General features: G+C 42.0%; 1 protein-coding gene across 1 annotated transcript in view; it reads right to left on the reverse strand.

Moving 5' to 3' along the window:
* LOC127456374 (1-phosphatidylinositol 4,5-bisphosphate phosphodiesterase eta-1-like) overlaps positions 1-14979 on the reverse strand; it is a 95553-nt gene that overhangs the window by 39137 nt on the left and 41437 nt on the right. Inside the window, exons 3-6 of the mRNA XM_051724827.1 lie at positions 13659-13902; positions 6484-6613; positions 2704-2874; positions 1344-1437 (exon numbers count right to left, since the gene is read on the reverse strand). Of these exons, the coding sequence (XP_051580787.1) occupies positions 1344-1437; positions 2704-2874; positions 6484-6613; positions 13659-13902 (639 nt within the window). The remainder of the gene's footprint in view (positions 1-1343; positions 1438-2703; positions 2875-6483; positions 6614-13658; positions 13903-14979) is intronic.

A 14979-nucleotide genomic window follows, 5' to 3' on the forward strand; every position in this document is an offset into this window, starting at 1 on the left:
CTTTCTTTGTTTTGCTGAACACAAACTAAGATTTTTAGAAGAATATTTCAGCTCTGTAGGTCCATACAGTGCTTACGAATGGGTATCAAAATTTTGAAGCTCCAAAAGGACATAAAGGCAGCATAAAAGTAATCCATACAACTCCAGTGATTAAATCCATAAAGTATCTTCAAAAACTACAGTATATATGATAAGTGTAGGTGAGAAAGAGACAAAAATGTAAGTCCTTTTTTATTATCAATCTCCACTTTCACTTTCACATTCTTTTTTTTTGTTTTGGCAATTCACATTCTTTGTGCATATCGCCACCTACTGGGCAGGAAGACTTAAATATTGATCTGTTTCTCACCCACACCTATCATATCGCTTCTGAAAACATAGATTTAACCACTGGAGTCTTATGGATTACATTTATGCTGCCTTTATGTGCATTTTGGAGCTTGAAATTTTGGTCACCATTCACTTGCATTTTGAGGACTTGCAGAGCTGAGATATTCTTCTAAAAATCTTTGTTTGTGTTCTGCTGAAGAAAGAAAGTCATGCACATCTGAAATGGCATTAGGGTGAGTAAATGATGACAGAATTGCCAATTTTGCGTGAACCATCCCTTTAACTTGTTTTGAACCTGTAATATTTCTTTAAATATTAAATATACTGTTGTTCATTCACTAAGAAAATATTAACTTAAAAAAGTGCTTCACGTGATGGCATCTAAATTAACTGGTTTGATTTGAAGTCAAAAATATTGTTAAACTTGTCTAAATTGCAAACAAATTTTAAGGGTTAGGTTTTGCAAGTTATCACTTTTTACAGTATTGCTTGTTCATATTAGTTCATAATACATTAACTAATGTTACCATATATGACTTTATATGTTTAAAATGCATTAGTATATGTAAACATTTATTGTTCATTTGTTTCATAACTATTCAATATAATGGTTAACTATTGCATTAAATAAAGTTACATATACAACCTTATTGTGAATTGTTATAAAAAAACAAAAATGGTAAACTTGCTTTTAACACAATTTCTTCAGTCTTTCAGCTAACCTCTGTTCACTTGTCGCTGTTTAATCATTTCAGGATGAACAATGCCTTTCATAACCTCTATTGATGTTGGATTTGTGCTTTTCTAAGATTAGCTCTAGCCTTAAATGAAAATGGGTCAATTTACCTTTCATGGTTATAACATAATTAAAATGATTTTACTAAACACATGAGCAAGAATAGTATGGGTCTAGTTTTTCTGACATTCTGGCAGGTTTTCTGAGAGAAAAGTGGGGAAATAGAGAAGAAAAGAAAGAAGTGAGGCTAATAAAGAGAGCAACACATAATTCTCACCTTCAATTCCAAGAACTCCTTTCTGCTTGTTCTCCTCTAAGACTTCAAACTTATTGATTATGTCCAGACAGTACTCTGGGGTCACATTAGACATCTGCAAAGAGGCAAAGAAGCAATGAATAGAGCGGGTCAGCCTCATGTCACCAGATAGGATCCATAACATGTCAATCATTAAGTCTCTGAGGGTCACCTCCTCTAAAACTAAGATCACAAAAAAAACACACAAAACAAACAACTGCCATTTTGCCACTATATGACTCCATTCTTCTGTTTTGTCTGTACCCTTTCCCTCTTTTCACTACTTCCCCCAGGGCTTCATGGCCCATGTGAGAGCAGAGCGAGAGAGAGCACGGGCACAGCAAGGCTTTTTTAGCATCACACTGGGGCTGTTCATAACCTCAGCTGGAAGGCCATTATAATGGTTGATAGAGAGCCAGAGCTTTTCACTCTCGGATTCACAAAGACTACCCAAGAGCTCAGGCAGATATTGAAATGAAATAGGCAAAGAAGGCTTTTAATAAAGGGAGAAATGCACAACACAGTGAAATGTTCCAGGTGGCCTGTAAATGAGAAGGTTTGTAAATAAAATGAATTGCTAAAAAGAAAAAAGAAAAAAAAAACATGTTAAACCGTGTTTAACATGATTGATGAAGACATAAGCAAGATCAATAAATGCAAGACATAGTGATAATGCAGCACTGGCCTAATAGGCCAGGTGACAGTTCCATAAACTGTCCCAAATCTTTCTTACACAGGCCCAAAACCAACATGGCTATATAGTGAATAAAAGGACAGAATCAAAAATGTAATTAAGGGGGGAAAAAACTGATAGGAGAGAGCAATATACATGAGCTAAGAAGCTAAGACCGTGAGTATGTGAGACATCAGAAGCGGTTACGGAACATCAGACGGGATGCATCTGATGGGATTTATATTTCAAGCACACCACGCAAAGCACAGGGAGATGTGTCTATTATAATCCTGTATATTTATAAAAGCATGAAAACACCCAGAACAAGCATGACCATTGGTACATGAGTGTACTACAAGCCCTTAACATGGATTCAAGCTTCACTTCTGGATGAGAATGTTAACATAGGATCAATATAAATATGACACATAAATATGGTTGAATGGAGAGAATGAGGATGGGGCATCCCTGATGAAAAAAACAACAACTTAGATGACAAAATGTAAATTTTTGGGTGAATCTCTTTAAGATGTCTTGTGGAAACCAGCATGCAAATTGCAAAATATGCTGGTGACCAGCTACATTGGTCTTTTCAGTAGGAACATTATGGATTGGGACCGTGTAAAAGATCTGTTTTGGTCAGGACATGATATTAGATTGACCTCTGACCTTTTGTTCCACACGCAGAAAGTTGCCAAAATCCTCTGCGGTCAGGTGATCCTTCTTTTCACTAAAGCACATGAGCAAAAGAAAGAGATCTCGTCTCAAAGACATCATCTTATAGAAGACTGTGAACTCCTCAAACGTCAATGTGCCCTGCTGGTCATCAGTATCTGCTTCCTGTTTCATCGTACAGAGAGAAAGAGAGCAAATGTGGATTTAGGACACAATGAGGGCGATTGACTAAATTGAATTTACATTTTACATTTATTAATTTAGCAGACACTTCTATCCAAAACGACTTATAAAACGAGGAAGAATACAACATAAGCGATTCATCTTAACGAGACAGTAGCACTAAAGTGCTGCATTACAAAGTTTCAATTTTATCAGGAAAATATCCAAGACAGAATTTACAGTGCAACAAGATTTTGTTTTAGTTTTTTGTGTTTTAATGAGTGAATTGCACCTCCTGATAGTGTTGTTTAATTGCACATGCTGCTTTTGTTTTAGTACCTTTTTTATTTTATTTTTTTAATAAATTATGCAAAAATACATACAAAATTTTGTGCTGAACACAATTTGCACAGTGCAATACCCGATCTTGAAGCATAGAGCTGACTGCCACATTCTGCAAAAATGTACAGCATTGCTTCACGACTGTGATCCAGGCACCTGAATCAGCTCTTTAAAATGCAGAAAGTGCACTCGAATATGCCGCACATCTGGACATAAGTCCAGTTATAATGCTTTTCTCCATCATTTGATCATCATTTGATGAATTAGTGCAGCACTGATCAACAAAAATGTACACAAACATCCCTTTTAAATAAAATTCTGTTTACAGTCTGCTTTCTGTGGGTGGCTATAGCTTGATTTTAACTGCACTAGACAAAAAGCTCTGAAGTTTGTGAATGAGACACAATAAACCTTTTTATAAAAAAAAAGGAGGCATGTTTGCACAGAAAATAAAGTCAATAAGCCTCATTCATGAAACAGGAGCAGAACGATTTTTTTATGTAAATCGTTCGTAAATGCTGTTCTGATGTAAATTCTGGGATTCATGAAAGTTTTCGTAATTTCAAAAGGTTAGTTGGTGGGCCTGGGTAGCTCAGCAAGTAAAGACGCTGACTACCACACCTGGAGTCGCAAGTTCGAATCCAGAACGTGTTGAGAGACTCCAGTCAGCCTTCCTAAGCAACCAATTGACCCGGTTGCTAGTGTGGGTAGAGTCACGTTGGGTTAACCTCCTCGTGGCTGCCATAATGTGGTTCTGGCTCTCGGTGGGGGGCATGGTGAGTAGTGCATGTATGCCGTGGAGAATAGCGTGAAACCTCCACACATGCTAGGTCTCCACGCTAGTGACGCGCTCAACAAGCCATGTGATAAGATGCGTGGATTGAATTCCCAGTGCACTTTTAAGTCCTCGTGGTCGCATAGTGATTCGCCTCAATCCGGGTGGCGGAGGATGAATCCCAGTTGCCTCCGCGTCTGAGACCATCAACCCACGCATCTTATCACGTGGCTTGTTGAGCGCGTTACCACGGATACATAGCGCGTGTCTTCATGCCATCCACCGCGGCATCTGCGCTCAACTCACCACGCGCCCCACCAAGAACGAACCACATTATAGCGACCATGAGGAGGTTACCCCATGTGCCTCTACCCTCTCTAGCAACCGGGCCAATTTGGTTGCTTAGGAGGCCTGGCTGGAGTCACTCAGCACACCCTGGGAATCGAACTAGCGAACTCCAGGGGTGGTAGCCAGCGTCTTTTACCACTGAGCTACCCATGCCCCGCTAAATCAAAATTTTATGATGTGAATGCACTTTATTCATAAAAACTATTTCATTACTGTTCCGCATAGATGTTAAAAGCTGTAACGTGTGCTGGCTGCTGGCAATGATGATGAAGACGAAGATGATGAGAACCCAAGTGCAGTTTTATTTACAGAATGTGAAATCCAAAAACCCTAACTAAATATAAAAATGAACATGGCTTGACTAAAAACGTGACAAAAACTTGACTGGACAATAAATGTGGCCTGACATAAACTTCTACACTCACATTCACATTCAATACTTGACCAAGACACAATGGAAAACATGAGGCTTAAATACATGGACATGGGGGAACATAAACCAATGAACAAACAGAACTGATAACAAGATAATTAAACAATAAACCAATGAAAACATGACACATGAACATGGAGGGAAAACAGAAATCACATGACAAGGGAAACAGGAACTAAACATTTCAAAATAAAAGACATGAATCTACAAAATACACATGACAAAAGCATTTACTAGCGAGTCTGGTGCCTTCCTTACTGTATATGGCGATTTCATGGGCGTTGATTATGATAATTGTGAATGAACGTGCACATGCCCCCTCTTTAAGAATGTTTGAAATTAACTAACATACACACGTTTTACTAACAAATCTGGGAACTATGAAGCGTTTGTGAATACATCGGAAAGTTTTCGGGAAGGTCCATTTAATGTGAAAATTACTCCTAATTTACTCATATATTTACGAAAGTTTCATGAATGAGGCCCATTGACTTCATTTAAATGCTCACGGTGCAGTACTATTCCAGCTCATTTAGCGTCTGCTTATGCTGGATTGCAAGTGGTCAGTGAATAAGGCACAGTGTCTGCATTGAAATACGATGCACTGTTAGGGGATTTTTACAACTACTACAATTATTCATAAAAGGAAGTCCTATGCAGTAAAAATGGTGAGTTACTTTTGTGTCTAGTCTAAAACAACTTATACAGTAGGTTAAGTCTCAACTCTTTCAATAGATCTTATTGGACAACAACAAAAGTTCAAAAATTCCTTCCTTTTCTTCCCAATTCTTGCTTTCTCACTCTTTCTGTCAAGGAAAACTACTACTTCTCAGTAATAGATCAAATTGAAGTTTTTTGTTCCCAGAAACTCTGGATTAACTGAAGCAAAAAGGGAGAATTATGATTTAAGACACATTAATCATAAAGTGATGACACATAATAAAGTTACCACAGCTCTACTGAACCAAGACTACAACGAAAATAACACTGGACTTAAAAAACTATTTGTACCCTACCTTTAGGGAACAGGTCAAGCCAAAATTAAATAACATTTTCTACAAAGAAATGGAACTACTGACTGAATTTGTAATGAACTTATTCTAAAATGAGTCGTAACCAATGAAAAGAGACCGTACATCAAGGGTTCTCAATAGGCGGACTCCGGTCTGGATCCGGACCGAATGACACTTCAATCCGGACCGAGATCTAAATCTTTGTGCTAGTTATCTGACACCTGGCTTGGCTAAGTGATTGTGTAAGCATGCGAATACATGCGCACAGAGTGGGAATAGCGCGTTCCATGCTAGAGAGAAATATTTCTCTCTAGAACGGGAATTAAGCGCGTCTAGCGCTACGCGCTTATTCCTGCTCTCCACATGACATGAGGCGCAGCATAAAGCCTGATTTACTGTACATAGTTGCAGGTGCAGTTATTTTAACAATAGTAGCGGAGACCCTGCTACAGATACTGCCATCTTTTGCTTAAACACTGTAGAAAAGAAAAATGAAGCAAAGTGAAACTATCTTTATCTGTCTGAAATGTGAATCAGTTATAAAAACTATTCAAAAATATATATTATATAATTTCATAGCCATATGACTACTGACACCATGTAGCTACGTATTATCCGGACCTTTGCTGGGAAGGAAATGCAGAGACCGGACATGATTCATCAACTTATCAGAAACATTTAGAGACTTCCATATTTCATACCTGGAACATCTGTTTGACTTTCCTGCGAGGCAAGTTGACGTTCATCTTGTGTAAAAGCTGGTAGATCTCCTCGATGTTCAGTAAACCATCCCCATTCTTATCAGCCTCTTCAAACGTCTGCTTCATCCACGTACAGTGAAGTTAAGAAAAAAGACCACCAGCTCCAAGCATAACAATGAAACTGCAAAACAAAGCTACCAAACAATATTCTTGAAAAGGGGTAACAACACGAGGCAACATAATATGGTTCCAATGTAACAGAAACCTAATTAGGAACAATGGTCTTTTCCTTTTTTGCCTGTGTGTCATCATAAGTGGATCATCTAATCTTTTTCTCTTTGCAGGGCTCAATCAGCTCTGACAAAGCTGACTAAGATAAATGTAATAAGAGGCAGGAAAGTGAGCCAGCATTTCTGTGACTAAAAGGTAATGAGTCAGAGGCTTATTGACTTTGAAAGTCAACCAAATTCTGCAGTCAATTCAGGTAATAGCAGAGCGATTAGGAAGCTAACCAGAGGGGCATTAACTTTTCACTAGAGCTGTATGACGAGGACCATCTTTTTTCTATAACATGTCATTTAATGTTAATCCATTCTCTTTGATCTTTTAAGCATGTCTTTGATAGTGTGTGTGCTTAAATGTACAGTATATCCCTGTGTGCCAGTATGGCTCAGTGTGAGTATGTGTGATAAAAAGATCATGTATATATGGTCAATAAGCCTGAGAATCTTAAGGAGTTTAAAGATTCAAGTTTCTTAACAATTCTATTAATGATTCTTTTAGTGCTTTTGAGAAACAAATATTTGGAAATAAATCATGAGATCACTCTTATGAGATATGATAAAATAAAATAAAATGTGTTTAGTATGTGGTACATTTGGTAAATGTGGTTGTAGCAGATCTCTTAGTTCGGGCAATGGAGGAGTCAGGAGACAACGAAGCAGATTCAAGGTCAGTCTCTTTAATTTGCCGTTTTTCACACACACACATATGACGGTAACCGTCATTATAAACGTAAATGTAACACTCTCAGAAGCTCTGACTGCTGTAGCTTTCTGGTCACTCTCTCTCTCTCTGATGATCTGGCATGCCTTTTAAGTCTCCCTCCGCCATCACTATAATGAGAGACTGGTGTTAGGGATAATTAAGAACCGGGTGACGAGCCTTACCGCTCTCTCTCTCTCCCACAGACCGACACATGACTACGCCCCCCATGCCACATGCCCCCACTGCTGACTCAGGCCGGGGCAACATCCAGCCTGCCTACCCCCCCCCCCCATTTCTGGAGAGAAAGTCAGCTACAACCATCTGCGCCCCCGGTCTGTGGACCACCTTGAATTTAAAGGGCTGGAGAGCCAGATACCAAAGGGTGATCTGCGCGTTAGTATCCTTCATGCGGTGGAACCACTGCAGAGGAGCATGATCGGAACAGAGGGCAAAGGCTCACCCCAGCAGGTAGTAGCGGAGGGTAAGATCAGCCCACTTAATCGCAAGACACTCCTTCTCAATGGTACTATATTTTGTCTCCCTGAAGGAGAGCTTGCGACTAACAAATAGCACTGGCCGTTCCTTCCCTCCCACCTCCTGCGAGAGCACCATGCCCAGCCCCCTGTCAGATGCATCAGTCTGCAAAATAAAGGAGAGAGAGAAATCAGGTGCATGTAAAAGCGGCCCCCCACACAGTGCGGACTTTACCTTAAGGAAGGCCTGTTGGCACAACTCTGTCCACTGGACCAGATTGGGAGCCCCCTTTTTAGTAAGGTCAGTCAGCGGGCTGGTGACATCAGAATAACTAAGCACAAACCTTCGGTAGTAGCCAGCCAGCCCCAAAAACTGCCTTACCCCCTTTTTGGTCTTGCGCGCCAGGCAGGCTGTGATCGTTGCGGTTTTGTCAACCTGTGGACGCACCTGCCCGTAACCCTAGTGGAACCCCAGATACCTAACTTCCACCCACCCAATTGCGCACTTCTTCGGGTTGGCCGTGAGTCCCGCCTGTCTCAGCGCTCTCAGGACCGCCCTCAGATGTTGCATATGTCACTGCCAATCATTACTGTAAATGATGATGTCATTTAGATATGTGGCAGCATATGCCGTGTGCGGTCTGAGGACCTTGTTTATAAGGCACTGAAACGTGGCTGGGGCTCCGAACAAACCAAACGGAAGAGTCACAAATTGGTGTAATCCGAACAGTGTGGAAAAAGCCGTCTTTTCTCGGGACATTGACATTAAAGGGATCTGCCATTAACCCTTCGTTAAGTCCAACGTCAAGTAAAATTGAGCCGTGCCCAACCGATCGAGTAACTCGTCAATTCGCGGCATTGGATATGCGTCAAATTTGGACACTTGGAGCAAATTCTTCTGTGTTACTTGCCCCAAAGTGTGGAGTTTTACTCTAAGGTCAAGAACGTATTTAATTTGATTTTTACTATTCAAAGGTCCTTCCTCCCAAGCTTCCCATATGACGTTAAGCACGCCGCGCGGCCGGTGCCCATACAGTAGCTCAAACGGGGAAAACCCGGTGGAGGCTTGCGGGACCTCTCGTACTGCAAACAGCAGGGGTTCGAGCCACTTATCCCAGTTTTTAGCATCTTCGTGTACGAACTTACGAATCATGTTTTTTAAGGTCTTATTAAATCATTCGACCAACCCATCGGTTTGCTGGTGACAAACGCTGGTGCGAATCGACTTAATGCCTAATAATTCGTATAGTCCTCGTAGTGTACGTGACATGAATGTTGTGCCTTGATCAGTGAGGATTTCCTTTGGAATCCCCACTCGGGAGATAATTTTGAAGAGTGCCTCTGCAACACTACGTGCTGAGATGTTGCGTAGAGGCACTGCTTCAGGATATCGCGTTGCATAGTCCACCAGAACTAATACAAAGCGATGTCTGTGTGCAGTCCATTCTAATGGCCCGACGAGATCCATGCTAATTCTCTCGAAGGGGATCTCGATCAACGGCAATGGGCGCAATGACGCTTTTGGGGTGGCCGGTTGATTTACCAACTGACATTCGCGGCACGCCGCACACCACTTGCGAGCGTCCCCGTGAATGCCCGGCCAAAAGTAACGGGCCATTATACAGTTCAAAGTCTTTTCGTGACCTAAGTGGCCAGCCATTGGATTATAGTGAGCCACCTGGAAGAGTGTTTCCCGACGGCTATTTGGTACTAACAGCTGAGTTGTATTCTCTTTGGTTTGAGTGTCCTGCGTCACTCGATACAACTGCTCTTTAATAATAGAAAAGTATGGGTATGTGAGCGCAACACCAGGCTGGAGCTGTTGACCATCAATTACTTTCAATTGGTTGAAGGCGTGCTTGAGGGACTCGTCACGCGACTGCTCCAGAGGGAAATCCCCCTCAGGGAAGCACCTGAGAACGGGAATTCCCTCGTCTGCGTCATCCTGACGCAGAGCCGACATTGACGGCCCTGGCACCGCCTCACCAGCCATAGTATCGCACATCACCCCCGCACCACTACTTTTCAGGACCCATCCACACATATTACCCTCAATAGATTTTTAAAACTGGGCCAACTGGTTCCCAGAATTAGTGGATGGGTGAGGCGGGGATTAACCGCGGCCTCGACTCTATGCATTTTTCCCCTGAATTGTATCTCAGTTGTAACCACCGGATACCTGTGAATGTCACCATGCACACACCTCACCCTCACCAGTTTATTTTTATCCAACGCCCAGCCTTGCACCAAGCGTTGGTGGATCAAGGTTTGAGAACAACCTGTATCCACCAAAGCTTGATGTGTATCCCCTTTTATCCTTACCGCCCCTGCCCGATCGGGGGCAGCCTGTGGAGCATTGGGAATTTGAACCAGTGTCCCCACCTCCATTACTGGACACCGCTCCTAGCTGTGTCCGGTTTCACCGCAGCTCCAGCAGACCGGCCCAGGTCTTCCTTCTGTACTCGTGGGGGCAGTCTCGCCAACCTGGAGGGGATAGCGGAGAGAGACGGGGGGGTAGGAGAGACAGAAGGGGACAGAGGGTCCTCTGGACCGGGGCTGGGGTTTGGGCGGGCCTCCCCACCTCCGAGGAGCTGGAACTGGGCAGGAGTGAGGGGAACGGGGGGGAGGGGAGGGAACATGAGGCACAGGGGGTGGAGAGAGAGAAGAGAGAGAAGAGACTGCTTTGCCGCCTCCTGGGAACACCGCCATGTAGTCCTCTGCCAGCTGGACGGCTCCCTCCAACGATGCCGGGCGGTGGCACTGGACCCACTCAGACATGCCTCGGGGGAGTTGGGAGATGAACGCCTCCAGTACCACCAGATCGACCAATTCCACGACGCCGCGGGTTCCCCCCACCAGCAGCCATTTCCGGCAGGCGTCACGGAGCTGCTGCGCAAAGGCAAATGGGCGTCCATGCTTCCCGAAGGTCAATGAGCAGAAGAGCTGCCGACTCTGCTCCGGGGTCTGACCGACCCGTTGCTGGATGGCCTTCATCAGGTGATTGTAATCCAGGAGGCTGGCAGCGGGGAGTTGTTGTGCCGCCAGCTGCGCCTCCCCAGAGAGTAGGGACAACAGACGGGCCGCCCACTGATTGGGAGGCCACCTCTAAACCTCCGCGGTTTTCTCAAAGAGGTCGAGGAAGGCCTCCAGATCGTCGTTTGGCCCCATTTTTGTAAGGGCCACCGGTGAGACGTGCACCGAGGAGGTCGCAGTGCCAGCCCTCTCCCTGGTGATCAGGCTCTGGACCACCTGCCGGTCCTCCGCTTGTGCCTGGAGCAGGACTTGGAAGCATTGTTCCTGCTCCTGGCATACCTCCATGAGGGCATGGTGTTGGGACTGCTGGATACTGGTGAGGGTCTTGAAGACTTCCCTGAAGACTCCATAGCAGTGTTCTCCTCCAAAGCCAGGTTCTCAGCACCACTGTAACAGACCTCTTAGTTCGGGCAATGGAGGAGTCAGGAGACAACAATGCAGATTCAAGTTCAGTCTCTTTAATTTGCTGTTTTTCACACACACACACACATATACGACGGTAATCGTCATTATAAACGTAAATGTAACACTCTCAGAAGCTCTGACTGCTGTAGCTTTCTGATCACTCCCTCTCACTCTGATGCTCTGGCGTGCCTTTTAAGTCTCCCCCCACCATCACTATAATGAGAGACAGGTGTTAGAGATAATTATGAACTGGATGATGAGCCTTACCGCTCTCACTCTCCCGCAGACCGACACATGCCACAGTGGTAAAAATGTGCATAAAACTCATAATGTGTATCTTAAAACTACACAGTGTCATATGAACAATCAGTCACTTAACAAGCCTTAAAGTGGACATGACATGAGGAATCAAATTTTCTGTGTTCTTTTGACATTTAAGTGGTAATCATACTATAAAAACATACGTTTCAGAACTTAAAACTTCCTCCTCACTGCAAAAAGAGCATTTGTTGAAACCAAGCTGTCAAAACTACTAATTTTCAACTTCCTCCACATTGTGATGTCACACTGTGATAGAAATTTGCATCTGAATGCCTCCACAACAACACATCAAATCCTACTTTACCTATAACCACTTACGTAGCCCACCCAGCAGTGGTGAGCAGTGAGATGGCAAGTAGAGAGAGCAGGTCAGTCAAGAGCAGAAATTTAATCACAAGAGTGGGCATGTACTGTCAAGTCTTAAAGGAGAAGCAGCACCAAAACTGAGTGTTTCTGACAAAGGGTCAGAATGAGGGTTGAAAATTATAATGTTTTATAAATAAATGACTGTTTATTATGCAAAAACTTTACCAACATTATAAGTAAACCCTTAATGAACATTTTAAAATAATAAAAAAGGCATGTCATGACCCCTTTAAGTACATGACACGGTGAAGTAGTAATGAGGTGTCACATAATTCACCAGATTTTGATTCACTAGAAAGAAAGGCTAATAATTACACTCTACTACACTCGTCTACACTGTAGTTTCAGTATTTTAATACAGTGTTCCATCAGCATTGGTAGAAAATGGCATGTTCAAGAATCATTAATGGAACAGAAAGTCATGAAAATCATTCAGTTCTGGTATTTTTTTTTTTTTTTTTTTTTTACAGAGCCAGTTCAAACCTAATGTTGAAATTCATCCAAATATTTTGCTGTCCTGACCTTTGTTTGGGCATGTTTGCAATCCTATAGTCTGCCCTGCCTTGCACCATCCTCAGTTTAAAGAACTATGGTCAGCTAAAGACTCCAAGCTGATCTCTTGTGCTCAAGTACAAACAGACATAGCAAAGGATCAACAAGTCCTGAGTGTGTAAGCATTAAATGGGTCACAGTAACAGCCGTCTAGAAATAAAGCATAACTGAAATCATCAGCGGCCATATGCTGTGCATCTAAGGTTATGACAGATTTTAATGACTGCCCCCTGACGACTCACGACTCTTTAATGAGAATAACAGACATAAACATGAGTGAGGATGAGCACTTCTTTTGTTTTATCTCCTCCCTCTCTAAGGCCACTTCTTTCATGACAGGCAGTGCTTTTGTAAAAAACTCCCTGCAGAGGAACACTCCCTGAAGCACTGAACTGCTAACAGAATGACTCAAAGAGCCATCTCTCATGCTCTCTTTGTATTTCTCTCTTTTGTAAATCAGTCTAAATCAATGTCAAAATCAATCACAAGTCCTTCCTTCCCTTACTCTCTCCATCCATTCATCAATTAATGTATTCATCCACCCCTCCATCCATCCTTTAAAGGATTAGTCCATGCAAAATTAAAACTGTGTCATTATTTACCCATCCTCCTGTCATCCCAAACCATATTATTTTCTTCTGCAGAATACGCATTTTTGGAGAATATTCTAGCCACTCTTTTTTCATATAATTACACTATAAAAAGTAGTAACCTGTAATTGTTACTTTAAGAAGTTATTTCTACCTGATCAAACACTTAATTTGTTTTTTTTGTTTTTTGTTTTTTGAGTAACCTAATGTATTCAGGTTGATTCAGTGATGCTAGACTTTATTTTTGACTTGAATAAAGTCACTTAACTAAAATTTTGCAACATACTGTATGGAAAAAAAGTAGTGAGAATATTCTTCAGAGCATCTCCTTTTTTATTTTTTGGGAGAACTGCTTAATATATTTATTCATCCATCATACATCCATTCATTTATCCATTCATCTATCAAACACCTGTCTTCCAGCAGTCCCTTTTGCAGTAAAGGATATTGGTCATGTGTGCGCTGTCTCTTGGCTAGTGAATCTTCATCACTGATGCCAGCCATCAGATATCTGAGTCCCGTCACCCATGTCCGCGCTTCCTCTGCATTTGATGTAACCAAGTCCAGAGATTCCATGTGGTTGCCATGGTAAATAGTGAAACAACAGCTTGGATCAAAGGTCCCCTCCGCATGGCGATGAAAGATGTCAGATTGACGACCTTCAGTGACTTTGTACAGAGAATCGATGGTGACTGAGGAGAGGCGGAAGAGAGAGAGAACAGAGAAAATTATCTTCGAACCCCTCATACAATGAGCCAATAGCTATGGATACATTCAGAGATCCATTCATCAGCATAAGTATCGGCAGCAGCAATCTAGAGTACATTATTTTTTCGAATACAATAAAGGATTTGTTTGCCTGAATGGTTCTACTTGATGTCAAATTAACAGAAAGTGAAGTGGAAATGTGTTAATCACACTTATCCACGGGTCATCACCATGTCAGAATCAGAATCAGAATCAGCTTTATTGCCAAGTATGCTTACACATACAAGGAATTTGTCTTGGTGACAGGAGCTTCCAGTGTACAACAATACAAAAACAATACAAAAACAGCAGCAAGACATAGATTATAATAAAAAATAAAAAATAAAACTAATTATACACATACGTACAGACACACACATACATACATACACACATACACATGGGTATGCATTGCACTGCTGCCACATGATTAGCTGATTAGATAATAGCATGAATAAGTAGGTGTAGAGGCATACCTAATAAAGTGGTCGGTGAGTGTATACTATATATATATTTGTTCAATTGTGAGTTTTGCAATGAACACATGTTAGTCCGTCTATGGACATGTTGATGACCTAAATCAACATTAATTTAGAGAGACAAAATCTGACTAATCACCTTCTCCACCCCATTTTTTTTTTTCTCTTTTAAAGCATTGGACCATAACAATGTGTAATTAGATTTCAGTTCTATTTCCTCTGTGCTTGTCTTTCTCTCTAAGAGAACTGAGCATTTAGTGTTGGCGGCTGAGTGTTCAAAGTGTTGCTTAACGTGAGAGCACAACCCTTGACAGCCTCTGCAGGCTCTGTGTGCTTTCTGTCCACTTCAGTCTTCTCAAAATCTGAACCCAAACCAGCCCCTTTAACCTTTTAGCAATGTCATTTTAAAGGAATAATTCACCCACATGTCATTCCAAACCAAAATGTTGTTATTTTTTCAGTGGAAACAGAAGTCAAGCTCCATAGATGACTTAAACTTAAACAACATAAAAGCAGTCCATACACCTCAAGCGCTACATTCTA

The sequence above is a fragment of the Myxocyprinus asiaticus genome, chromosome 18, assembly GCF_019703515.2.
Source record: "Myxocyprinus asiaticus isolate MX2 ecotype Aquarium Trade chromosome 18, UBuf_Myxa_2, whole genome shotgun sequence".
NCBI classification, from domain to species: domain Eukaryota; kingdom Metazoa; phylum Chordata; class Actinopteri; order Cypriniformes; family Catostomidae; genus Myxocyprinus; species Myxocyprinus asiaticus.